Genomic DNA, 25,735 nt, shown 5'->3' with positions numbered 1-25,735 from the left:
AAATTGCATTTTGTTTAATATATTTATAATAATTGTTTTCAGCGCGATTTAGAGTGGTATTGGTATGTAATACGTTTGGTTGTATTTGATTAATGAGGGTATTGTCGTTGATTAATTGTTTGGTTGTATTTGATTGGTAGATTGATTAATGAAGGGTGTTGTCGTTGATTAATTGTTTGGTTGTATTTGATTGGTAGATTGATTAATGAAGGGTATTGTCGTTGATTAATTGTTTGGTTGTATTTGATTGGTAGATTGATTAATGAGATGTGTTGTCGTTGATTAATTGTTTGGTTGTATTTGATTGGTAGATTGATTAATGAGGGGTGTTGTCGTTGATTAATTGTTTGGTTGTATTTGATTGGTAGATTGATTAATGAGAGGTGTTGTCGTTGATTAATTGTTTGGTTGTATTTGATTGGTAGATTGATTAATGAGAGGTGTTGTAGTTGATTAATTGTTTGGTTGTATTTGATTGGTAGATTGATTAATGAGGGGTGTTGTCGTTGATTAATTGTGTGCTGGAATTAGTATGTATGAAAAGATTTATATGGTTACTGTTATTATAATTTATATTTGGGGGTTTTGATACTGTGCAGCTATAAATCACACATGTTACTTTGCAGGTACCTTGTAAAGGACATTCATTTTTTCTTCTACAGTTACAGTCTGCCTTAGTTTTGCATGTTTGTATTTTGTATCTTTCTAATTTTTTTTATTGTTGGAACTGATTATTTTTTATGTAGATTTGGCATTATTGACATAACAGAAACATTTCTATGAAAGTATATTAAAATGAAAAATCACGGACGGATTACTCAAACATGAAAACAAAATCCTCCCTATTCGTGTAAAATTACCTACCTTTCCGAATAATCACTAAAAAATCGAAAATTAAACATGATTTTCCTACGAATCGAATGCCGACGAAAGTCATTTAGCAGCAAAAAACGCACATGAACCTACCGATGAGAAATATAAAAATAAAAAACCCATATTGGAATCCTTCAATCAAGTTAAAGAAACTTAAAATCTGAAAAAAAATAATTAATAAAACCTGAAGCAAAAAAAAAACCTAAATGAATAAAATACAATAAAACAACAGATTAGTAAATGTGTCAACAAATTCACCGTCCTCACACAACTATTTTGTATCTAGAATTGTAAACAAAAATAAAATTAAAAAAGAAGGAAGGAAAAGGGACGGATAGAGAGTAGTAGTAGTAGTAGTAGTAGTAGTAGTAGTCTTGGCTTTACTACAATTGGTTTTATGTTTAAAGTTGTTAAAGTTGTTTAGTTGTAAGAAAATAGCGACAGTATAGTTGTAATAAAGAATAGTTGCAAAACACCCCCACTCTTCCCATGTTAAATAATAATTTCGAAATAATAACGTTAATATTTCAGTGCGCAGGTTAAAATATGTAAAAGAAGCGATTTGTGTTTATTTGTTTACGTTGTTATGGGTTAATGTTTATGCACATAAAACGGAAAGTGGGTTACATCACTCGTTACAAGGTCATTTGAGTTTTATATATATATATATATATATATATATATATATATATATAAATATATATATATATATATATATATATATATATATATATATATATATATATATATATATATATATATATATATATATATATATATATATATATATATATATATATATATATATATAAAATGTACGGCATAATCACTTTGACACACCGGTTCTCGTCAGATCACCGAAGTTAAGCAACATTGAGCATGGCTAATACCAGATGGGTGACCATTTGGGAATTCTAGGCGCTGTATGTGCTCTCCGCTTAACTCGACATTGTTTTCAGTCGTTCTGAACCTTCAGTTGCCACTGGTATTCAACAATGTAGACTCAGGAGAGGTGTGGTTGGAGATTCCGCAATTCTGGCCACAAAAATTTCACACGCAGGCACCCTTACATTTGGTATCCGTAGTCTGTCAAGACTGCAGATTGAGTCAAGAGTGTGTCAAACGGAACGAATCGACGGCACTCCGAGAATTATTTTTCATTTAAAATTAAAACTAAATTCTACTTTAAAAAAGTTGTTTAGAAGTTGCTTAAATTATTTGTCGTTCTAAAGCATAAAAAATATTTAAAATAAAAATTGTTTTATTTTATTTTTCAATTTTTTTCATTAATTTATTCTACATTACTAAAAAATTGTTTAAATTGTCATGACATGCACGCTTGTAAAAAAGATGGCCGCCAAAGAATACAATGCATAATACAACTTTTTATATTTCGATAACTAATTATTTCTGCAACATTTCAATGCGATTTTCGTATTCAGCATAGTCGAAAACCAATAAAAGGTGTCATTTAAAAGAAAATTGTGGAGGTGGACCTAATCTAGGAAAAATACCATTTTTAGCATCGGCTTTCATTTTGCACGTACTTAATTTAATTTTTGCACGTACTTAATTTAATTATTGCACGTACTTAATTTAATTGGACGGCTCAACAAGAACTTGTTGGTAATGTCACTGAATAGGGTTTACGGGTGATACAAGAAAAATAAGGCTTTAAAAATGTTTCATATCTTAAACATTATTAGATGAGAAGTCATTCCGTGTAAAAAAAATAATTTATTTTATCCATCGAAACTCGAGAAATGCACGGTTAAAATGCGTAAACATTCAATGAATAAAAAAAATCAATATGGCTGTCCAGTTGCCATTTCGGAGACTAATAAGCAGCCTTGGCGTTACGATCAGAAACAAAGATTGAATCAAACGGAACGAATCGACGGGACTTCGGAAATTATTTTTCATTTTAAAATAAAACTAAATTTTAAAAAGTTATTTAAAAGTTGCTTAAATTATTTGTTATTCTAAAGTATGCAAAAAAATTAATTTAAAATAAAAATTGTTTAAAAGTTGTTTAACTTTATTTTTTATGTTTTGATGGGTAAAAACAATTAATTTTTTCCACAAAACGACTTCCCCTCTAATAATGTTTAAGATAAGAGACATTTTTAATGCCTTATTGTTATGGGGTTTAATGGTAATAAACGAAAGAAACACAAGATTTTTTAGGAACGAAACATGTATTCACATATATTACAGGCAAAGGGATTTGAGTAATACCATTCCTCAACAGTTGAGTAATGGGCGCGTTCAAGATCAAAAGTTTCGAAGACAGTGTCTATCGGCTCATCTTCCAATGGTGGACTGTCGCTGGTTTCAACTGATCGACATCTTAGTTGGTTCTGGTGACGCTTGTAGATATATGTTGGTCCTTGGATGATATATATATACCATGTCACCGACTCTCTTAGTAATTGTACCCACCTCCCAGAATGATATGTTGTTTTTATAACTTTTAAAAAGCACTCTTTCACCTGGTATGTAACGTTTACTGGGTACATAAGTTGTCACTCGTGGCCTTGAATGTTTGGGTAAGAGCTTGTCAAAAAAGGATCTCACTTTCCGCGCAGACATCGTTTCTGCAGGCGAGACTGCTGTTGATGTGTTCAGGTTGGGTGTAATCCTATACACGTGTAGAAATTGGTGCTTTGGCTTGGGGAATTCTTTTGGCGCGGGTTTTTTTAGCTTCTGGCTTTGCAGTTTCAGTTTTTTTGCCTCCTTTTGCTTCTATTGAAGCTTTCTTTTTCGATTTCTCTGTTGTTACGAATGGTACGTTTCGTTTCTTCATGAAAACAGGCAGAGTATTTTCTTTTAGTTCGAATCTTGTTATAGCCTTTGTACATTTTCCTACTCCAGGTGAGAATACTTCTGGAAATTCCCCTTTTTACTCGTTCTTCAGTTGTTGCGCCTCCGTAGACGAGTCTTTTACCATATGGCAGAATTTATTCATAGGTTGGTCCCACAGTTCGAATCACTCCATCCAATCAGTACCGAACAGGTTTTCGGATGTCCTATGTACATATATTTTCACCTTCTTATTAACACCATTTAAGGTCACCGGGAGTGTGAGCTCTCCCTCAAATTCCACTTTATCGCCTGTCACAGCTCGAGCTGATTTGTTCGTCTTCAGCATGGTTGGTTTCCTTAGCCTTTTCCATGTCTTAAGGTTAATGATGGACAGGTCTGATCCGGAATCCAATTGTAGATGCACAGTTTCATTTGCAATGTTAACTTTGACATATTTGCGCCTGTTCTTATCCGAATCCAAATAAAATTTACTCTGTCGGACGCTGTTCTTGTCCTTGTTCTTCATGCACTGGGTCACTTTGTGGCCCTTCCTGCCACATTCGTTGCAGTACTTATCTTTGTAAAAACATTGACTCGACCAATGTTTCCCGCCGCAGCGATAGCACGGGCTTGTAGGAGATCCGGGTCTTGTGACTGGGTGGTACTTATTAGGAGTTTTCTTAGTCTAGCTTTGCTTTTTCGGGGTGAGTATTTTCCGGTTTGAAGTTCGTCCTTCTAATGAATGTTGCGCCTGATTCTTCGACGTTTCTCGAGTTGTTCCTTACGCAGACTACCCGTTGACAATCCTCGGCCAACTTCTGGAGGGTGAGGCCCTGTTCGCTCTCAAATCTAGAGAGAACATGTTGTCTAATCTCAGCGTTTTTGGATGAGACTAGACCCTGCTCAAAAATTAAACGCTGAAGTCATCTGCCGATAAGTCAGATAGATGGAAATTTGTTTATTTACCACGGATGCGAGGGGTAGGTAATTGTTGTCGTCGCTGTTTTGCAGGTTCAAGCACTTCCATCTTCTATGAAAGAGCGTAGAATCCGGGCTGAATAGTTCGGATAAAAGTTTGACCGCTTCAGAAAATTCCAATTCACTCGTCTTCCTGCGGAGAATATAATCCACAAACTGGCTATGTTCTGTGGCCTCTAATTTCCTCAAAAGTAAGCGAACTTTCTTAGAGTTGCGCTACTCTTGACAATCCACGGTGAATAGGTCTTCATATCTTCGATAGAAAGCGTCAAACGTCCCATCCAACTCCGGTTGGTAGTTGAACGTTTCTATAGCGTCCCTTATTGTACTTTGGGAAAAAGCGAAACTGTCGTCCCTGTGTTCCGTTCTATCGAATATTTATTAACAATAGCTCTTCTTGTCTCTGTTTTTGAAGTAGCATTCTCTCCCCCAGCGCTTGTTGCCTCTCTTGAAATTGTAACTGAAGCTGTTTATCACATTCTTTTAAATTTCCCTCACCTTTCTTCTGCTTCTGGCTTATCTGAGCCTTGATAGTTGTATTAATACTGCTTTAATCTTTTAATAGATTTTTTACAAACGCACGAGAAAAAAAATTATTTCCGTTTTTGACTAGAGAAGAGAGATAAAATAATAACAAACAAAGGAAAAAGAAAATGTCATTTCCTTGAGTGTGTGCGTATTAAGAGGGAGCAAGTTATCCCTTGCTTCTTGGTAAAAGCTTTATAGATAACCCAATATGAGGGTGGACAAAAAAAAATTTACTTGCTAACCAAAAAAATGTACTGTGATACAATACAGTTGCAAAAGAATAAAAATAATTGCGGAATTGTCTGGTAGTTAACCAAAATGGCTGTTTTTTTGTGTTATGTATGTGTGGGGGTGAGGAGTTGTCCCCACGAGGAAGAAACAAATTTTTTTTCACTTTAGAACCAACAGTTAAAAATAGAATATTTCAGAAAATCCACTCAATGAAGAAGTATCTTTCTTTTAGTCCAAGTAAAACGAAACGGGGGGGGGGGACAAAACATTTCTCTCCTGTTAAAATATTGTGTAAAGTTAGCAGAACAAAACACAGGCAAAAAAAAAACAAAAACAAACAAACATTGCACTTCATTTAACAAAATGTTCAAATTTGCATACAAATAAACAGTCGACAGTTTACAATAGAATTGTTCTCGCGGTAAAAATTAGGTCAACATTTTTATCTTTTTTTTGTTTTTTTCTTCTTTCAATAAGCAACAAAATAAACTTTTACGACTTTAACAAAATGCGTTTCGAACAGTCCTTTTCAATTTAAATATATAGACAAAAAGATTAACTTACAATTTAGTCGATAACTTTGCTATGTGTTTGTTTTCTTTTTTGTTGTTGTTTTTAGGATTTTGTTTTTAGCATGTAATTGCCAGCAGACTTCTTAGCTTGTAAATCCGACGTTCTTTTGAAGTCAATTAGAATTTTGTGTTTTTTTTTTTTTGTGGAAAGTCGAATCCGTCGTCGCCAGTTGTTATGAGGTTGAATGGTAATAAACTAAAAGAACACGGAATTTTTAGGAACGAAACATGTATTCACATATATTACGGGCAAGGTGAGTTGAGTAATACCTTTCCCCAACGGTTGGGCGTGTGCACCCGACCGGCTTTGTCGCGTGCCAATCTCAGACTGCCGGGCACCGGTACTCGATACTGGAAGTGACGTCACCAGAGAGAGTGACATCATGAGGTAGTCCATTAATCACATGGATGGGGCGTCTCCAACACTTATTTAACGACATTATCTTTTAACGATAATTATTTTAACTCTATCAGCTTTACGGACTATCTTTTTACCAACAGCCACATACAAACTTTTAAGAACATTCTATTATCACGAACTCACAAGCTTTTTTCCTGTCTAGACTCGTAGCGTAGTTCCTGCTTTTAGTTGAGCCATATTGGGTGACAATAGTATCTTTGTGTATTACCAAAAACTACACCAACATTTAATTTAAACTGATATGAAGGTTATTTTATAGTGAAAGAAGATGATATATATATATATATATATATATATATATATATATATATATATATATATATATATATATATATATATATAATCATTTATTCTTGTGAGCTGCGACGTTGTCTGGCTGTGGAAATAATTATTGATGTAAACAAAATCAAATAAAAAAGAAAATTAAAGGAATCGTCATCGGCATCAGAAAATAGGCACACTTTTTCCCGATTTCGGTACCCTAAAAGGCTCTTGTTTTTACGAGTCCGATTAATCGTCCCAACACTATTAGGCATGCATAATTATTGCGGCCCAGAAGGGTCACTAAGGAAGACATATACGCGGATATAGGGTGAAACAAGGTGTTTATATTGAGAAGAAAACATAATATTCAGAGGATTACAATTATAAAATTAATGCTAAGATGGCGTACTACGAAGTACGCAAACACCACAAGAGTTGGGATCTCTCGATTTGTTTAAACGGATCTGACCCGTGAGCTGTAGTTTGAAGACCCCGGAGCTAAGATGACAACCTGTCACTTGTGGACCTTCTCCCAAACCTTTTTATTAATAGTCACATACAAACTTTTAAGAACATTCTCTTATTACGGACTCACAAGCCTTTTTCCTGTCTAGACTTGTAGCATGATTTCTGGCTTTAATTTACATAAGAGATCCGCGGGCCTGATTAAAGACTTTGGCAGGCCGGATCTGACTCGCGGACTGTAGTTTGGAAACCCCTGATCTAAGATGACAACCTGTCGCTTGTGAACCTTATGCCATTAATATTTTACACACGGCTTACTTCTTAATAATAGCTATATTAACTCTGACGGCTTTACAAAGTAAAACCGGTTTCGAAATCTAGTCGGCGATGTCTGTTTCCCCTCCTTACTACCTCTTTCCAAGAAAACAAACATTGCGAATCTCTATCTGTTCTATCATTATTTCCACGGCGGGTGCTCAACTGAGCTTCAATCTATGGTCCGGTCCCTGTAAAATAGTGACAACAAAGTGTATTGTAACGTGTCTTTACACATCAAACCTCTCGGACCCACACGTTGTCTGGAACTTCGTCGCAAAGGGAGGAAAAAAAAGAAAAGAAAGAAAAAAATCCGAATTGGCATAATTTAAATTCAAATAAAATGTATTTAGTCGTTGTTCTTCCAACAATAATAAATTTCTTTAGTTTTCCGAAAGTTTTTTTTCGCGCATCCATGTGTTTAACAACTCTCTGCCATAAAACATATGCTTTTTAAAAAGTTCTCCCCCCTCTCTCTCTCTCTCTCTCTCTCTCTCTCTCACACACACACACACACACACACACACACACACACACACACACACACACACACACAGCCATATAACGCCGGCCAAAGCCAGCGCTTTCTCGCCTTCGATTTCACACTTCCAACTTTTTTCGGCACGCATTTTGCCCTTCTTTTGCTCGACCGCGTGCTGTCTTTTATTTCTCTTTTTTCCTTCTTTCCTTGACGTCAGCGCGTGCACATTTGCTTAATTTGCATATGTGCTAAGACGGCTGCTGTTACTAATATTTTCGCTCTCTATAACCACCATCACCAATTTCCTCTACTCTCTGTCTATGCATAAAACTAAACGAAAATTCCATGAGCAAAGTTTTTTTCATAGCACTGTCTGTTTGTGGGATACAATACCGAGGGGATGCTTCCTAGTTGACTACAACGTGATCGCTTTCAAGTCTAATGTACATAAGTTCTTGCTGAGCTTTTAAATAATCAAATTCCCCCAAATTTCCACCACTATTATCGAGTGTTGTCTCACCGATCACCTAACACACATTAACTCTTATCCTTAAATAGCCTTCATAACGTAAAACATAACATAACATGCGGCCGCAGCCGAGATTGAACTCACTACACGAGTTTGTAGTGTAATTCAAATCTTGTCTGTAGCTGAATACTGTATGCTTCTCTAAGGCTATCAAGGGTATTTTTTATCATGACGCCAACACTAGATGGGTTGCCTAGCACGGCTTAAGAGGGGTTCATCTACTCTCGAGAGAAAGATAGCCGCGCCAGTTTCCTAACCTGTTATTTTACCTCGCGATACATACAGCTCCTCGCCTTCCCAAATGGTCACCCATCTGGTATTGGCCAGGCTCGACGTTGCTTAACTTTTGTGACCTGGCGAGAACCGGTGTGTCAACGTGAGTGTGCCTTGATAAGACTCATAGACTTATCCTCAATTACTAACACCTTACCCATTATTACATGTTTAACGAAGGCAGACAATAAAGTTGATATAAATGTTAGAATGGGACTTTACTTCTATAAATCAATTGAACTGCACACGATACACGTGCGTTATGGTCTTAGGTCCGACTAGTAAAAAAGAAGAAAGACAGTGTATAAATAGTTCGGCTGAAATACCTCCTATGCAAAGTGTTCTGATTGGATAATATATTAATCACTGCGCGTATGCGTGTAAAGCTTACGCAAAAGAAAATAATTCATATGTAACGTTGTCCGGGAACCAGCAGCTAACACGTTGTAGCCTCAGTCGCAAAGGAGACAAAGAAAGGAAAACAACTTCAACTCGCTTTTTCTTCATAATAACATCTATTTCCTCATTGTTACGGCAGTGACGTCACCCACATTATCTCAAACATTCTTCCACGTGATCTCAAACGTCATTTTTGTCTCTAAAGTGATCTTTTTTTAAGTTTTTATTTTTTCCCCACCGGTGACGTCATTTCGTATGTATTTGCTTAGGTTGCGCTTTGTTTATGTTTGTACGCTCGCGATTAAAACCTCTTCGTATCTTCAAACGGTTTCCTGTAATACTTCTTACTAGTCTTGCATTGACTGTTGAAAATCTGTTTACGTTTGCTTCAAAATTTCTTGTACTTAAAGTTTTTTGTCTCTTTGCCAGATTCGAAATCTACCGCCGACATCAAAAAGGACAGCGCACGCGCCGCCACGATCAAATATTCCGCCACAAAGTCACAACTGCGCAAACTCAGCGAGAAAACGACCGCAAAGTTTTCGGTCTTCTATGACGTCGAAAGGGTCGAGGGCGGCGGCAATTTTTTGGTAAGTGGAAATGACACCATTTTGAAACTGAGTTGAAGTTACAATTAATATTTGGGATTGCAATATATCGATCACGGAAGCTTTATCATCTGAGACATCTTGTATTCATTTCCTATAGTCTGTTACTTGACATGCTAAGAAACAAACTGCCTGACTGAAGAACGGTCTCTACCAAAATGCATGACTTTATAATATCGGGAAAAAAGAAAATTCATAGAAGACTCAGCATAATATGTTTTTTATATTGTCATTTTTTCTTTCTAAACAAATAGTTTAGATTTTTTCTGAGGAGTATATGCCTAAGAAAATTTGGTATGGACATAATAATAACTGATTCTTTGCAAAGTTGATGTGCAAACATCGACGTACAAAATTTAAATGCGTAAATGCGTTTGTGCGCACGTCGTCTGCGCAATACACTGTCCTGAATAAAAACGAATAATTACATTTGGGACCAATCAGAAAACTTTCTGAATTTATTTGAAACTAGCCCGGGTGCCTGGCGTTGCCCAGGTGTTTAAAGGTGTGTTTTAAGCAAAAAAAAAAATAAATAAATAAAAATTAAAAACAGCGAAGGAAGAAAAGAGCGTGAAAAAAAAACCGTGACGTCTTTGCCAAACCAGAAGTGGCGGAGGTTTAAATTAAGGTTAATCAATCGAAAAGCGGGGATGACTTTCGAAAATATCGGTGAAAGAAGAAAAGTGCCTGGTTGAGGGTGAAGAAATTAATGTTTTGGGCCAATATTTCGATATTTGTCAAAACGATACCGATCTCGGAAAATCAGACATACATACATAAATACATTTAGACAAGTGAGATTTATATTAAAGATGGTATTTCTAGGAGCCACCTAAATCCTTTAAAAAGCCACATTTTTCTTCAGTAAACCCGTGGAATCCAGTCGACCCCAGTCTATGGGTCGGTGTCTCTGTACGCCCCTCTGTTGGGTTCTCATATCTGCAACATCTCTTTTCACTCACACTCACAAAAACATTAGCGAACACACAGATATACACAATGACTGCCGGAATCTCTTAATATCGTATGCCCACTATAACAACTCATCAACTGGAAATATTTCGAATCTTTCTCATTCGACTATTTTTCTAATATAAGATCATATGAACATTGACTCTCATAAGCAACTTTCAATGAATTATAATTTATATAAATGAACAGATAAGTTTTGAATACGATTTTCCTGACCCGTGAAACTCAAGGCTTAATCGATTCAGACTTCTTCAATGTCTCAGCTAATGAGTTTCCCTTATTTTTAAATGTTAAATATTTAGATATTTTCATACTCTTGTGGAAGATGATCGATAGATTTAAGTTTTACTATTAATTAAAAATCAATAGATTTTCATTATTTTATCATTAATAAATATTTATTTTTATCATTAATAAATACTTATTATTTTACTATTACTACCAGCAGTGAAAGATTTTATTTGAAACAAAATCGAATAAAAAAGAAAATTAAAAGACTCGTTTTTGGCATCGGACAATAGGCACAAATTTTTAACGATTTCGATACCGATTCTGATACCCCCAAAAGTTTAGACTTTTTCGATTTCCGATTCTGATTAATCGTCTAAACACACACACACACACACACACACACACACACACACACACACACACACACACACACACACACACACATGTATATATAATTTATAGTTTTTTATATTTAAATTTCATTCAGAAAAAAAATAATTTTTCAAAACAAAAATTTATTATTTGAACAAAGAATACAATTCAAAGTAATTTCTTTAATCCATGGATTTTCGATGTAGGCTCATCTCCTCAAAGGATTTATTACATCTGTTTTGATATAATTTCACTATTCGGCACATACATAGGAAATATATTAAAGATTAAATATTTTTAAGGGACATAGAGAAAGAAAATAAAGGTTGAAAAAAAAAAGGATATGAGATTTTGATTTTTGCCGTCTGACGAAACAGACAGTAAATTTTCTGTCTACGGAAACAATTGTAATGGATTAAGTCAATACTAAAGGTTGTAAAATAACACACACACACACACACACACACACACACACACACACACACACATATATATATATATACACACACACACACACATATATATACACACACACACACACACACACACACACACATATATATATATACACACACACACACATATATATATATATATATATTTAGTAATGTGATTGATAATTTAAAATTTAAAAATCAAATTATAATTAAATTAAAAATCCGTTTCATAAGAAGGAACAACAACAAAATCAACAACAAAATCAAGTATTAAACGGATTTTTAATTTAATTATAATTTGATTTTCAAATTTTAAATTATCAATCACATTACTTAATATTGAATTAGCTCTAGGATATTAACCTATCGAGCTTATTATATATCTAAATTACAACGAGCACTTTTTCTTTCCTGTATTTTAATTAAACTAGTAATTTTACTATTACATTAAAATACACTCTGCTCTTTAGACTATTATTCTAATCTACTTTATATATATATATATATATATATATATATATATATATATATATATATATATATATATATATATATATTACTCTGGATATGTGTGTACTTGATATTAATTTAGATTATTCTGTATGCGAGTAGACTGGATATTAACTTTCGTTTCATTTTATTCTGGAATACACCTAATCCCCGATGAATCACCTTGCAAGAATTTGAATTGATTTACTTTTTAACTATCTTCCTTTTCTTCTTTTTCTCTAATTTATTTGTACTTTATTTGTCCTGCTTTATTTATATTTTATAAGTTAAATATTTTTATCAGAACTTTATTGTTTTTTTTTTAAACATTTTGTAATTTTTGAGACATTTTTATAAAAAAAATTCAGTCATATTTGGCGAGCAACCGCCTTTTCCGTTTAAACAACTAGAGAGTTCTACGTGCATTATCAACTAGCGCGGCCTCGATAACACAACACTGGGATGGACTTTTTACTTCCGAGAAAAAAAAAAACTAATACAACTAAAGAACTATTTCTCTGACGAGGGATTTTAAATTCTAAATTTATAAGTATTTCAACTTTTAATTTATATCTATATGTATATATGTATATTTGTGTGTGTGTGTGTGTGTGTGTGTGTGTTACAGAGAAGTGAGAAGCGTGAAGGTGCTAATCAACCTCACAGTTAATAAAGGTGCTAATCAACCTCACAGTTAATAAAGGTGCTAATCAACCGTAATTTAATAAAGGTGCTAATCAACCGTAAATTTAATAAAGGTGCTAGTCGATCCTAAATTTAATAAAGGTGCGAATCAACCATAAATTTAATAAAGGTGCTAATCAAACGTAAATTTAATAAAGGTGCTAATCAACCGTAAATTTAATAAAGGTGCTAATCAACCGTAAATTTAATAAAGGTGCTAATCAATTGTAAATTTAATAAAGGTGCTAATCAAACGTAAATTTAATAAAGGTGCTAATCAACCGTAAATTTAATAAAGGTGCTAATCAATCGTAAATTTAATAAAGGTGCTAATCAATTGTAAATTTAATAAAGGTGCTAATCAATTGTAAATTTAATAAAGGTGCTAATCAATTGTAAATTTAATAAAGGTGCTAATCAATTGTAAATTTAATAAAGGTGCTAATCAATTGTAAATTTAATAAAGGTGCTAATCAATTGTAAATTTAATAAAGGTGCTAATCAATTGTAAATTTAATAAAGGTACTAATCAATTGTAAATTTAATAAAGGTGCTAATCAACCGTAAATTTAATAAAGGTGCTAATCAACCGTAAATTTAATAAACGTGCTAATCAACCGTAAATTTAATAAAGGTGCTAATCAACCGTAAATTTAATAAAGGTGCTAATCAATCGTAAATTTAATAAAGGTGCTAATCAACCGTAAATTTAATAAAGTAGATACAAGGCAAGGAAAGTGACGGCAATAGCAAAGAAGGATAACAAACACAGATGTTCGGTTTAAGACGATAGCATTTTATTGTTTACCAAGAAAAAGGTAAAAATGTACCGCAACAGATTCATGATCAGAGTCCCGCGATGTTTAGATTCTTGGGTCCTTTAGGGCAAAACTGATAGCTTGACGTCATTGGACACTGGAACAGGTAACCGAGCGTCAGTAGACACTTGTATAGGCAGCTGAACGTCAGTGGGCATTGGAACTGGTAGCAGAACATCAGTGAGCATTGGAGTAGATAACCGGATGTCAGTGGGCACTGGAGCAGGTAGATGGACGTCAGTGGGCCACTGGAGGCGTTGGAGCAGCTGGAGTTGCTGGAGGAGTAAGCTGGAAGCTGCAGGAGTTAGCTCGATGTATAAAATCAACAGTAGGTTCTTTGATAAGGCAGGGTGCGTTCGAAATGAATGTTTCTGTTTAGAGCACAATTGAACCGTGATACTGAACTGTTTGTATTTTAAACTTTAATAAAAGCCATTATATAAAATAATTTGATAAAACCAGCAATGCACTGTGGACTAAATCATTGTAAGAAGGCATATGAATCTTCCTTTCGTGATTCTCCTACTATAGCAAGCAATTGGTCGACTTGATTAAGAAATGAGCGATTTCACCGATTTTTTTTTACAAAGGAGCTATCACTTATCAAGGCTTGAAAGCCATTCGAGGATAAGGGTTAATTAGTGTACAGTGTTAATCTGAAGAATAGGGTAATAGCCGTTAGGGGTGGAATCTGAGTAAGATTCGAGGACGGCTTAATAAGAACTTGTTTACATTGGACTTGAAGACAACCACATTGTAGTCAGTTTGAAAGTAGAACCACATTTCTAGGAAAGAATCTTTGTTCAAGGAACTTGCATTATGATTTTGGTCACAGATAAGGGGTGGGGGAAATTGTTGATAGTGGTTGTAGCTAGACGATGGCAATAAAAGTATTGAAAGTGTGAAAGATTCATTGATTATCATCTAATCCCGGACAAAGTCGGGTCTCCCTACTAGTTAAACATAAAAGCAAAGTTTTAACAAAGCCACATGGGAATCCGATTATATAAACTGACTTGTAGCTGGACACACACACACACGCACACAACGACATGGTCTCTGAAAGAAATAAACATTATACCGGTTGTGATTGGAGCAACTGGCTTAATAAAAAAAGGATCTTCAGAAATACTCAGAAGCAATCCCAGAAAGACCAAGCTGTAACGAAATACAAATAGCAGCCATAAAGGTAACAGCGTCTATTCTTAAAAGAGCCCTCGGATATAAATGTCAATCGTAACAGAATCAAGAGTTAGCTCCCTTGGTCTCTGAAAACTAACTGAAATAAAATAAAAAATAATGTGAGTTTGCTTTATCTAATAAATAGCTAGCAAGTACAACTTATTATTTATACTATGAAGAGTCGTTGAGTTACGTAGTTATTTATAATATAAATCTCACCTGTCTGTTTAAATGCATCTATGTATGTATGTATGTATGTATGTATGTATGTATGTATGTATGTCTCGCAAAATCTCTCGACAGAGGTGACAGATTTTCACGAGATTGGTATCATTTTGAAGCTCGAATCTTCGGACGACAAATATCGAAAAATGAGCAAAAAAAAAAAAACCCAACATTAATTCATTCGCCCTCAACTGGGCACTTCTCTACAGGAAGGGGTCGGTTTTTTTCGCCGATAATTTACAAAAGTAATCGCCTCTTTCCGATTGTCTAGCCTTAATTTAAACCTATGTCGCTTCCGGTTTGGCGATGGACGCAGCAGCTAACGCGTCACGTTTTTTTTTTTCACATTCTTTTCCTCCTTCGCAGTACGGGTTGAAGCCACCTGCCTGCCTACTACCACTTTTTTTTTTTTTGCTCAACACACATCTCCAAACACCCAGGCTAGTTTACAATAAAGAAGTACGACTTGCATTAAAGGTTGTATCGTAGAAATGGAACTCCAACGTAAGTCAGAAATTGTCTAATTTTTGTAAACCATATTACATTTTCACATCAAAAGATTCCATTTTATTGCTCCTCCGACAAAAGGAGAGTTTATTTGTAAATTCACCCTTGTCCGTTCGTCCGTTCGTCTGTCCGCACTTTTTTCAATAACTACGCCTTAGAATTTTTGGAAATTTTGCACAAACATTAAACATGATATGAGTAAAAAAGTAACAGAATTGATTTTCCGGGAAAACTCCGGTTGCCCTCCTTATGGTTGCCTTTCGAGTTTAAATTGCTAAAATTGACACTTTTGTGCTTATTTAAAAAAAATGATGCCTAGGATTTTTATAAAACTTTCTTATATGGAACGGCTCATCAAGAACTTGTTTACATTAGACTCGAAGACAGCCATATTGTAGTCAGCTGGAAAGCAGGAAAACGGAAGACAATTCCATAGGCGTGCAGTTCTAAGAAAGAAGCTTTGCTCATGGAATCTACATTTAGATTTAGGCACAGATAAAGAGTGAGGGAAATTAGTGATAGTGTTTTCTGCTAGACGGGTGTTTCTTGTGAAAGTTTGGCGATGAGGGACCATAGATTGGAGCTCAGCTGAGCACTTGTCATGAAAATAACGATAAAGCAGAGACAAACTCGTAACATCTCTTCTGTGAGAAAGGTAAGAGAAAAGGACATCCCCTACGAAGCTACGAAGTCTATTTTGAACTCTATCAAGGCAGGATAAGTCCTTTCTAGCAGCTCCTGTCCAAATGTGGCAACAGTACTCCATCCTTGGACGTACCTGGCTCTTATATAGATAGAGAATTGCATCAGCAGTGAGATATCTACTGGATCGATAGAAGGATCCCACCATTTTTTCAGCAGCCTTGGCAACGAATTTAATGTATGTGTTCAATTTAAAATCAGGAGTAAAGATCAAGCCCAGAAGTTTGTCAAAACATGGAACCTCCTCTAGACGAGAGCCATTCATTTCAATTGACGCCAGATGGGGACCAGAGCGTTGGTGATATGAAGATAAAAGCTTGGTTTTAGATGCATTAAAAGTAACAATCTACCTCTTTCCCCATTGTATCACTTGCTCAAGATCAGAGGAGAGAGAATCAAAGAGAACTTAGTCGTTTACGGTCTTAAATGTGCTACCATAGATAGTAGTAAATGTCTACGAATGATGTAAGGATGTGATTTGGAAGATCATTAATGTAGATTAGGAAGAGAGTTGAGCCCAGGATGGAGCCCCGAGGGACACCAGCATTAATACTGAGAGCTTCTGATTTCTGCCCATCAGCCACTACTCTTATGAACCTATCAGAGAGAAATGATTGAGAAGACATTTCCAGCTATACCGTAGCTGGAGATCTTGTGAAGTAAACCTTTATGCCATACTCTATCAAAAGCATTTGATATGTCAAGAGCAATTGCTCTAGAAAGGTAGCTTCCATCGAGAAATTCGCTAATCCTATGAGATATAACTGTAAGCACATCTGCTGTAGATCTAGCAGAACGGAAACCATATTGCGTAGATTATTAATTTCGGATTTAAAATCCCTCGTCAAAGAAAGAGAAAATTATTCTTTTTTGCATCTCAGCGCGTTTTTTCATTTATTGCAAGATGCACTCAGAGCTGACACATTTTCAAATTTATATTTGGCGAACACGTGCCTTTTCGGCTTGAAAAGAACTAGTTTCACAGACATTAACAGCTAAACGGTCTCGATAACACGAGGCGAGAATGGATATTTTACTTTCTAGAAAAAAAGAGAAAAATAAAAGATTAATAAATCTAAAGAGCTCGTTCTCTGACGAGGGATTTTAAATCCGAAATTAATTAGTATTTCAACTTAAAAAAAGGAAATTATTATTTGTGTGTTTTTTTGTTTGTTTGTTTGTTTTTTTGCATATCGGCGTGCTTTAAAACAGTTTTTTCTGTTTATTCTATGTTTTTCATTAATTTTAAGATGCTTCTATGAGCCGACGCATTTTTAACTTGATTTGCGTTTTGTTTTTTCTTTGTGTTTTTCAGCTGTCTAATGGATACTTCGTCCATTACTTTGGGGTCGATAATTGGGTAGTCCTGCCAATGGACATCGTGTTCGTGTTGGACATAAGTGGTTCCATGTTTCAACACGGCATTAACCAACTGAAGACGGCAATGAAGAGCATCCTGTCGAAACTACGCAAAACCGACCGGTTTGGTATTGTTGTCTACAATATGAACGTCGAACTGTGGCAAGACAAGATGGTTCGTGCCACTAAGGATACCATCGATGAGGCTTGGCAGTTTATCGATGAACAAACGCCGTTTGGAAGTGAGTGTCAATAAAAAAATAATCATGTCGCTTTCAATGTTATTATTGATCATTTCGCAAATCTCTTCTAATTTGGATTCTTCGAACTACTATTCTCATCTTGAGTGTTATTTGCACAATGTAACCTCCGACCTTCTTCAGGCGTATCTTGTAGAACTCGGGAATTTTCTGTTTAATTCGGGAATCTGCACGGAATTTCAAACGGAACCCTTTATTTAATCCACGCTATCAAGTATCTGTAGCGTAGTGGATAAAGTGCACTTAATCTATGCTGTGACGTAATGATCTTATACATCTTGATACATTAAAAATACAATTGCGAATTATTTAGACTTCTATCCAGTTATTGATGACAAAACGAGAACATGCTATCCATGTAGAGTAAATAGAGAGTCCCGTTCAAAATTCCGAGTAGATTCCCACGTTCGACTGAAATATTCCCGAGTTTGGCAGAAAGATTCCAAAGTTCAACTAGATGAACCTGGCTGAACCGTTGTGAAAATAACATAGTTGACCGGGGTTCGGCAAGATACACCTGAAGAAGGTCGGAGGTTACATCGACCGAAACGTTGTGAAAATAACACTTGAGATGAGAACAGTAGTCTGAAGAATCCAAATAATACGAATTATCAATCCTCATCTCAAAAATTCATAAACATAAAATCTCTTTTACCAATTCCATAGCCGTAAAAGCATTTGTTTGTAAGCATTACACCCTTAAGGTCCAATTGTTAGAAAGGTGTGCTGGTCGACGATTATTATGATGGTTATTAATATATAAGTAGAGTGAAACAAATAAAATTATTTATGTTAAAATCATTTTGATAGAAAGGAATGTTAGTTTTCATAACTAGTACAAACAAAAATGTTTATTTGATGAAAAAGAATGTTCGAACATAAACAAAATACGTGACGAAGGTAGATCATCCGATTTGTGTCCTTGTCACGTGGAGTTAATGACGTAACGAGATAGCTTGGACACACGTAATCAGAGTCAAGAGTTGGGGGTCAGAGTTAGCAGATCCAGTTGGTAGTCAGAGGGAAATAGACGGTCCATGGACCGTAAAGAGGAAAAGGAGAAAATGTTGATAGTAAAAATCTAGGACTGGCGTTACAGCTTTCTGATGGCGGGGGGGGGACATCCGAAATAAAGCTGCTGTAAATACCATCAAAGCTTCGGGTCGTACTATTTTCGTTTGCAGCTTTTCCGTGGGTTAATCAAATCAATACCAAAGATGGTTTCCCCATTAGCTGATGTAAACCCCCAGAGACTGTTATCCGTCCCTTTTGCTAAATTGTTATATGTTCTGTCTAGAGAATCACTAGACAATCAGTAGACATATTAATATGTAAACGATCAAATATATCGACGTGTAAATAATATACACTCGTTTATATATACCGCCGGCAATATGACACAATCTATATATATATATATATATATATATATATATATATATATATATATATATATATAAAAGTTAGAATGTGTGTGTGTCTTTAGGACTCTTCTCAACCTATATACTCAACGAATTTTTTTATATACAGGCTTGAAATTTGGTATACAAGATATTCAGAGGTCTAAATTGAAAAATTGATACGTGAGAGTCGCCGGTTTTTTCTGTTTTCTGTTTCACGAATGCGTATGCGTGAATAGTTCACATTACAGATTCATTATGTCGAAAATAAATAGTTTGTGAATATATTTAAAAGTCGTGTCACGCTGGTCTAATGGTTATCGTACTTGACTCAGTGTCTTTAGGTTTAGGTTTCGATCTCAGCTCGGGTATTTTTTTATTTTTATTTAGAAGAAGTGAACGGTTTAGAAAAAAAATCATAGTACTCGCATGCACAAGTCTCAGTTTCTGTATTAATTAAGATATAATATCTATGCGTATTTTACGACCGGGCAACGCCGGGCGGCCTGCTAGTAGCTTATAATATTGTATGAATAATATGAGTAAACATATTTCTTCACTCATTTTTTTTTTAATATAATTTTAGGGTCTAACATAAACGATGCCTTGCTTCAAAGTATTTCCTTGTTGGAAAAATCCAGTCTCTCTACTGGTGGCTCGCGAGTGCCTGCTATCTTTTTCCTGACGGACGGCGATGCTTCGGAGGGCGTCACAAAGATCCCAACGATCATGGAGAACGTTATGAACGCAAACCGAATGCAAATTCCTATACATTCCATCCTCATCGGCGAGGCAAGTTTTCAGCTTGCCCATCTACTTGCGCTGAACACGCAAGGACAGTCGCTGCACATCTATTCGCCGGAGCAACTGATGACCGAATTGAAAGAGTTCTACGATCACATCGGTCACGTGCTAGCCAAGCGGCTACGATTCAAATATGTCGACCATTTGGTGGAGAAAACGTCGCACACCCGGTTCCAAGTCTACCACAAAGGTTCGGAGTTGGTTGTGGCCGGTAAATGTAAACAAGGGGCCCAAAAGCTGAAACCTGCGGTGACTTTGATGAATTTAGATGGCGAGCGGACGCTTCAAGTGTCGTCGGATGCTTACAGTAAAGATACGGACAACGTCGCAGAGAGAATATTCGCTCTGGTTAGTATCGGTCAGACGATGGATCAGGCTTTGAAGCAAACGGAACAGGAAGAGAGACTTCACAAAGAAGCTGCCGACATGTCACTTAAGGTAAGAAAAAATTTCAGTATTATTATTATTTTTTCACCGTTATTTTATTTTTGCTTTGCTTTGTATTAGTGTCGGGACGATTAATCGAAATCGGAATCTTAAATTTCGATAATCATTATTTAAATTGTAATTCCGGGCGTCTTCTGCCAGTAATTATTTGCTCTATGAGTTTCCTGGTTGTTTCTGAACCTGCATTTTTTTTTTTTTTTGCTTGTAACCTGCACCTTGCAATGAAATCGTCGATGTTTTCCGTATTTTTTGTTTGTATTCACAAAGGCAGAAACGTGCAATACGAAAATTAACTGAAGGTTCCAGTCTTTCCTTAGATTTCTACCTGTTACAATATTTTTGGAATATAATAGGAAGGGTAGCTATTTATTTGGTGTCCACCACACCAAAATGTGGCCCAAGGCCGGAAGGTGGAAATAGGCAAGTTCCCCTAAAGGAGGGGCACTCTTGCCTCATCCAAAATTGCCTGGGCACCCCCGTCGGCATTCCCCGGCAGGGGCGCCTCAGGCGACAAGCAATTAACTTGCTCGACCGGAAAGCCCGGTGGCAAGGCCTGGGAGGGTGGACCTCCTAGGTAGTACCTAAGCGGCGTACCTCAGTCCAATAACTGTTGGGCTGAGTGTCAAGAACGGATCCTTGACGAGTACTACTACCCTGTCTCCCCGCAGCCGAAGCCGCTAGGAGACACATCCCATCACACTGAACGTGTAATGGGGTATAATGGGAGGGGTATATATTTAATTGCTGTCCACATCAGCAATATGTGACACAAGGCCGGAAAGTGGGAACTCCGCAGGCTCCCCTAAAGAAGGGGCACTCCTACAATTTTAAAAATTGCCTGAGTAACCCCGTCGGCATTTCCCAGTCGGGGCGCTTCAGCAGCAAGAAGTAAACTTGCCCCACCGGAAAGCCCGATGGCAAGGCCTGGGAGGGTGGACCTCCTAGGTATTACCCAGGTGGCGTACCTCAGTCCAACAGGTGCTGGGCCGGTTCCCGGCCCCTCATCTGTTGGGCTGAGTGTCAAGTGACGAATCCTTGACGTGTACTACCCTGTCTCCCTGCAGCCGAAGCCGCTAGGAGACACATCCCATCCTTATGATGAAGTAATGGGGTAGTTATTTAATTGCCGCCCACATCGGCAATATTTGGCACAAGGCCTGGAAAGTGAGAACCCCGCAGACTCCCCTAAAGGAGGGGCACTCCTGCAATTTTAAAAATTGCCTGAGTAACCCCGTCGGCATTCCCCGGTCGGGGCGCCTCAGGCAGCAAGCAATAAACTTGCCCCACCGGAAAGCCTGGTGGACCTCCTAGGTATTACCCAGGCGGTGTACCTCAGTCCAACAGGTGCTGGGCCGGTTCCCGGCCCCTCACCTGTTGGGCTGAGTGTCAAGTGACGAATCCTTGACGTGTACTACCCTGTCTCCCTGCAGCCGAAGCCGCTACGAAACACATCCCATAATAATAGTAATGGGGTATGATCCCGCCAAATCGGGAGATTCTATTTCTAAACGATGCTGCTAGGAACTGACGAATCGAATTAATTCACGTTCTGCTACCAACCAATCAGAAACCAGAATTGCTCCACAAATATTAAACCTTTCTGTAGCAATTTCGCATATGTGTTCTCCGTCTCAAAATGAGAAGAATCTTTTGCTCTGTGGATTCCAACTCGAGAACTGTCTACTGCAAACCAGTAAACTCACAGGACTTGTGTAGAACAACGAACCATCGGAAACTGTTCTGTCTACTGCAAACCAGTCACCTCTCAGAACTTGTGTAGAACTACGAACCATTAGAAACTGTTCTGAAACTAAACGTGGCTTGCACTTCTAGACTGCCAAATAATCCTGAAATACAGCATTTAATGCAGGTAGCCTAAATGTTGTGATCCTTACATACTTCCTGCCTTCCTTGAATCTCTTATGCCACTGAAAAGCTGATGCTTGGTTCATGAAAAAATTCCATACGTTTCTGCTGCATTTTTTGTCAATTTTAAAACAGAATTTTATTGCATATCCTTCTTTTCAATTCCTGTTGTTGATGTTCATTTGAACTTGAAACCATAAAAATTGGTCAGTCATCTCATAAAATGGATAGCAATAACATACTGAATTATCAAGAGTCTACAGCAATTTTAAATGTCTGTTCAAAAAAGTCTGGAAACTTATTGAAGGTTCCTCGTATGTGGAAAAATTCGTTATTATCCGTAGGGTGGACACACCACTGCAATAATTATGTTGTATAGGGATGGGGTCATGTTGGGAGACATATATAACGGGACTAAACGACGGTGATGAGGGAGAGAAGACATTTATAACAGTGAGAGAGATGGGAATTCATTATTGAAGGGAGGTATTATACTGTTCTTTTACACAGAGGGGTTAATCATTACTTATGATGGAGGAGGGGACCCATTACTTGAAAGGAGGTTACACAAAGTTCATATTAAGATGAATAACACATTACTTTCAATAGTTGAATGAAGACACGAAAGACAAACAGTTACAAAAATCGATGATGTTCTTTATTTCATTTGACCGGTCGAATGATGATGACGTCACGAATTCAAATTCGGGATCTACATACTTTAATGTTCTTTCCTTCGCTTCCAAAAGACATTGACTCCATCTCTCTCTCTCTCTCTCTCTCTCTCTCTCTCTCTCTCTCTCTCTCTCTCTCTCTCTGCCTAGCAGACTCAACTGTTCTGCCGCCTCTGCTCGACTGCCGACTGTCGACTCTTCTCATCTCCTAATCTTAGCTCCTATTATTGAGAATTCCCTTTTTGCTATGACGTCAGATGTGTGGTTCCAAAGCGTGACAAAAATCACGTGGCCCAGCAAACGTTCTCCAAACACACTTTCGACAACAAAGAATTCTCAACTAACCTATATTTTTTAATTCAGTTTTCATAAAAGAACGAACAATTAAATTCTTTTTACAATACAAACAATATCTAACTATATCCAAAACAATAGCTAAATTCTAACATTCCGTTTTCTGAATCTATTCTGAACCTTGCTTACAAGGTTCGAGTCTCGGCTTATCCTAATCTCATTTTCCACTTATCTAATATTCTTCTTATTTTACAGGAAAAGGGGACAGTCTTTTCTTGTAAAAATTACATACCACTACAATAATTAGCTTAACATATTTTGTTCATAAGTGAACCCTGTGTTTACTTTTATCAGCCTCATAACAACATTGATCAAATATAAACGATTGCACTGATGAAAGTAACAGTGTCACAGTTTGTACGTTTTGTTTTTGTTCTGTTAATCTATAAATGTTGTCTTCCTTTTCAGTACAAATACCTGACACCTGTGACAGCGATGAAGATTTCCGGTAAAGGTAAGTGTTGCCCTTTCATCCATCATGCAATTATTCAAGAATATCAACAAATATCATTCCTGAGTCAACGTAGTCCCTTACCTTACAGTGTTAACGTGTCTTGCTTGATGTGAATACAAGTAGTTTTAAAAAATTATACAACGAAACAGCTATCTGTGGATATATTAGGTTAATTTGCTTCTCGTCGTCATGCGCTTAGCTCTTTTGTAAGGGCGATAACTCTCTTCTATTTAGCTTTAAATGCGCAGTACTTTGTAAAATAATACAGAGCTCAGATAGCCTTGCAATTAGGAATATATATATATATATATTATATATATATATATATATATATATATATATATATATATCAGGTTATAGATAATCCCGAGTGATAACTCTCTCTCTCTCTCTCTCTCTCTCTCTCTATATATATATATATATATATATATATATATATTATTATATATATATATATATATAGAGAGAGAGAGAGAGAGAGAGAGAATAAATGACAAAACTTTATATTCCAAAATTCATGATGTTGACAATCTTATAGTTTATTTCTTTAAATAAGTTGATTTATACAATTCTTGATAGTATCTGTTTCGTAGCGCAAAATGAATCACTTAATTATTATATCAATTAGTGAATCTATTATGCCCTTAACTCATCAGAAGAAATAGCAACAATCAATCCGTCAAAAGGAATTGAAATGTGATACAACATGGTGAAAATCCGAAAATTGGAAGAGAAGCTGCAGTTACCTTTGTATTTTTCCATTACGTCATATTGAATATATATATATATATATATATATATATATATATATATATATATATATATATATATATATATATATATATATATATATATATATATATATATATATATTATATATCTATATTATATATATATATATATATATATATATATATATATATATATATATATATATACGAGCAAACAGTTAATATAACATGTTAAACACTTTGAAAAAGAGTTAAAAACACATTTAATCTGAAAAGGAAACACTAGATAAGTGGATAGTCCTTAATCCGCGGAGTTTCGAAGAAATACTTTCCTTCTCATCAGAGGTTAGGAATTAGCAAAATGCGGGATCGGATTTTGCATGCAAAAGTATTTGACAAAACAACAAGTAAGTCAAATATCTTACTTGATAACAAAAAAGTGAAGCAGAGGGAATATGGTGAAGAAAAAGGTGATTACACGTGAATGGATAGTCTGGTGGAAGATAAATAATCCAGTGACGGTAACATCCAAATATATAACTTCAAGAAAGTTAATTGAATTTCCATTATTATTTTTATTTTAATTTAGTTAACTGAATTTCCATTATTATTTTTATTTTATTTTTAACATTTATTGTTTTGGGCCCAAATTCAATTAAAATGTTTGACCCATGCCCGAGTAACCTACATCTAAAATTTTGGTAGATTCTGCAAAGGTAAACTCTGTAAACTTTGATCTTTTGCTAGCCAAATTTTCGCCCAAAAACTGATTAAAAAACTTGATGCATGTCTGGATACCCTTTATGCAAAATGTCAAATGTTTAAACCCAACATTGACTGAATAGTTTGCTAGAGATGGCAAAGGTCAAATCTTTTGAACTTTGACCCCTTAGCAGCCAACTGTTCGGCCAACAACCGATTAAAAATCTTGTCTTATGTCTGAATACACTTTATGTAAAAATTTCAAATGTTTAGACCAAAAATTGCCTGAGTAATTTGGTAGAGACCTTAGAGGTCAATTTTTA

The 25,735-nt window shown here is 35.9% G+C and overlaps 1 protein-coding gene across 1 annotated transcript in view; it reads left to right on the top strand.

The window, feature by feature from the left end:
• The window catches only part of LOC145239998 (inter-alpha-trypsin inhibitor heavy chain H3-like), a 162,602-nt gene that overhangs the window by 95,717 nt on the left and 41,150 nt on the right, over positions 1 to 25,735 (top strand). Inside the window, exons 5-8 of the mRNA XM_080103585.1 lie at positions 9,564 to 9,724; positions 17,677 to 17,962; positions 19,967 to 20,622; positions 23,934 to 23,979. Of these exons, the coding sequence (XP_079959711.1) occupies positions 9,564 to 9,724; positions 17,677 to 17,962; positions 19,967 to 20,622; positions 23,934 to 23,979 (1,149 nt within the window). The remainder of the gene's footprint in view (positions 1 to 9,563; positions 9,725 to 17,676; positions 17,963 to 19,966; positions 20,623 to 23,933; positions 23,980 to 25,735) is intronic.

The sequence above is a fragment of the Euprymna scolopes genome, chromosome 19, assembly GCF_053919585.1.
Source record: "Euprymna scolopes isolate OS-2025 chromosome 19, ASM5391958v1, whole genome shotgun sequence".
Classification (NCBI taxonomy): domain Eukaryota; kingdom Metazoa; phylum Mollusca; class Cephalopoda; order Sepiida; family Sepiolidae; genus Euprymna; species Euprymna scolopes.
The sequence above is the reverse complement of the archived record's forward strand: the minus strand, read 5'-3'. Positions and strand labels throughout refer to the sequence as shown.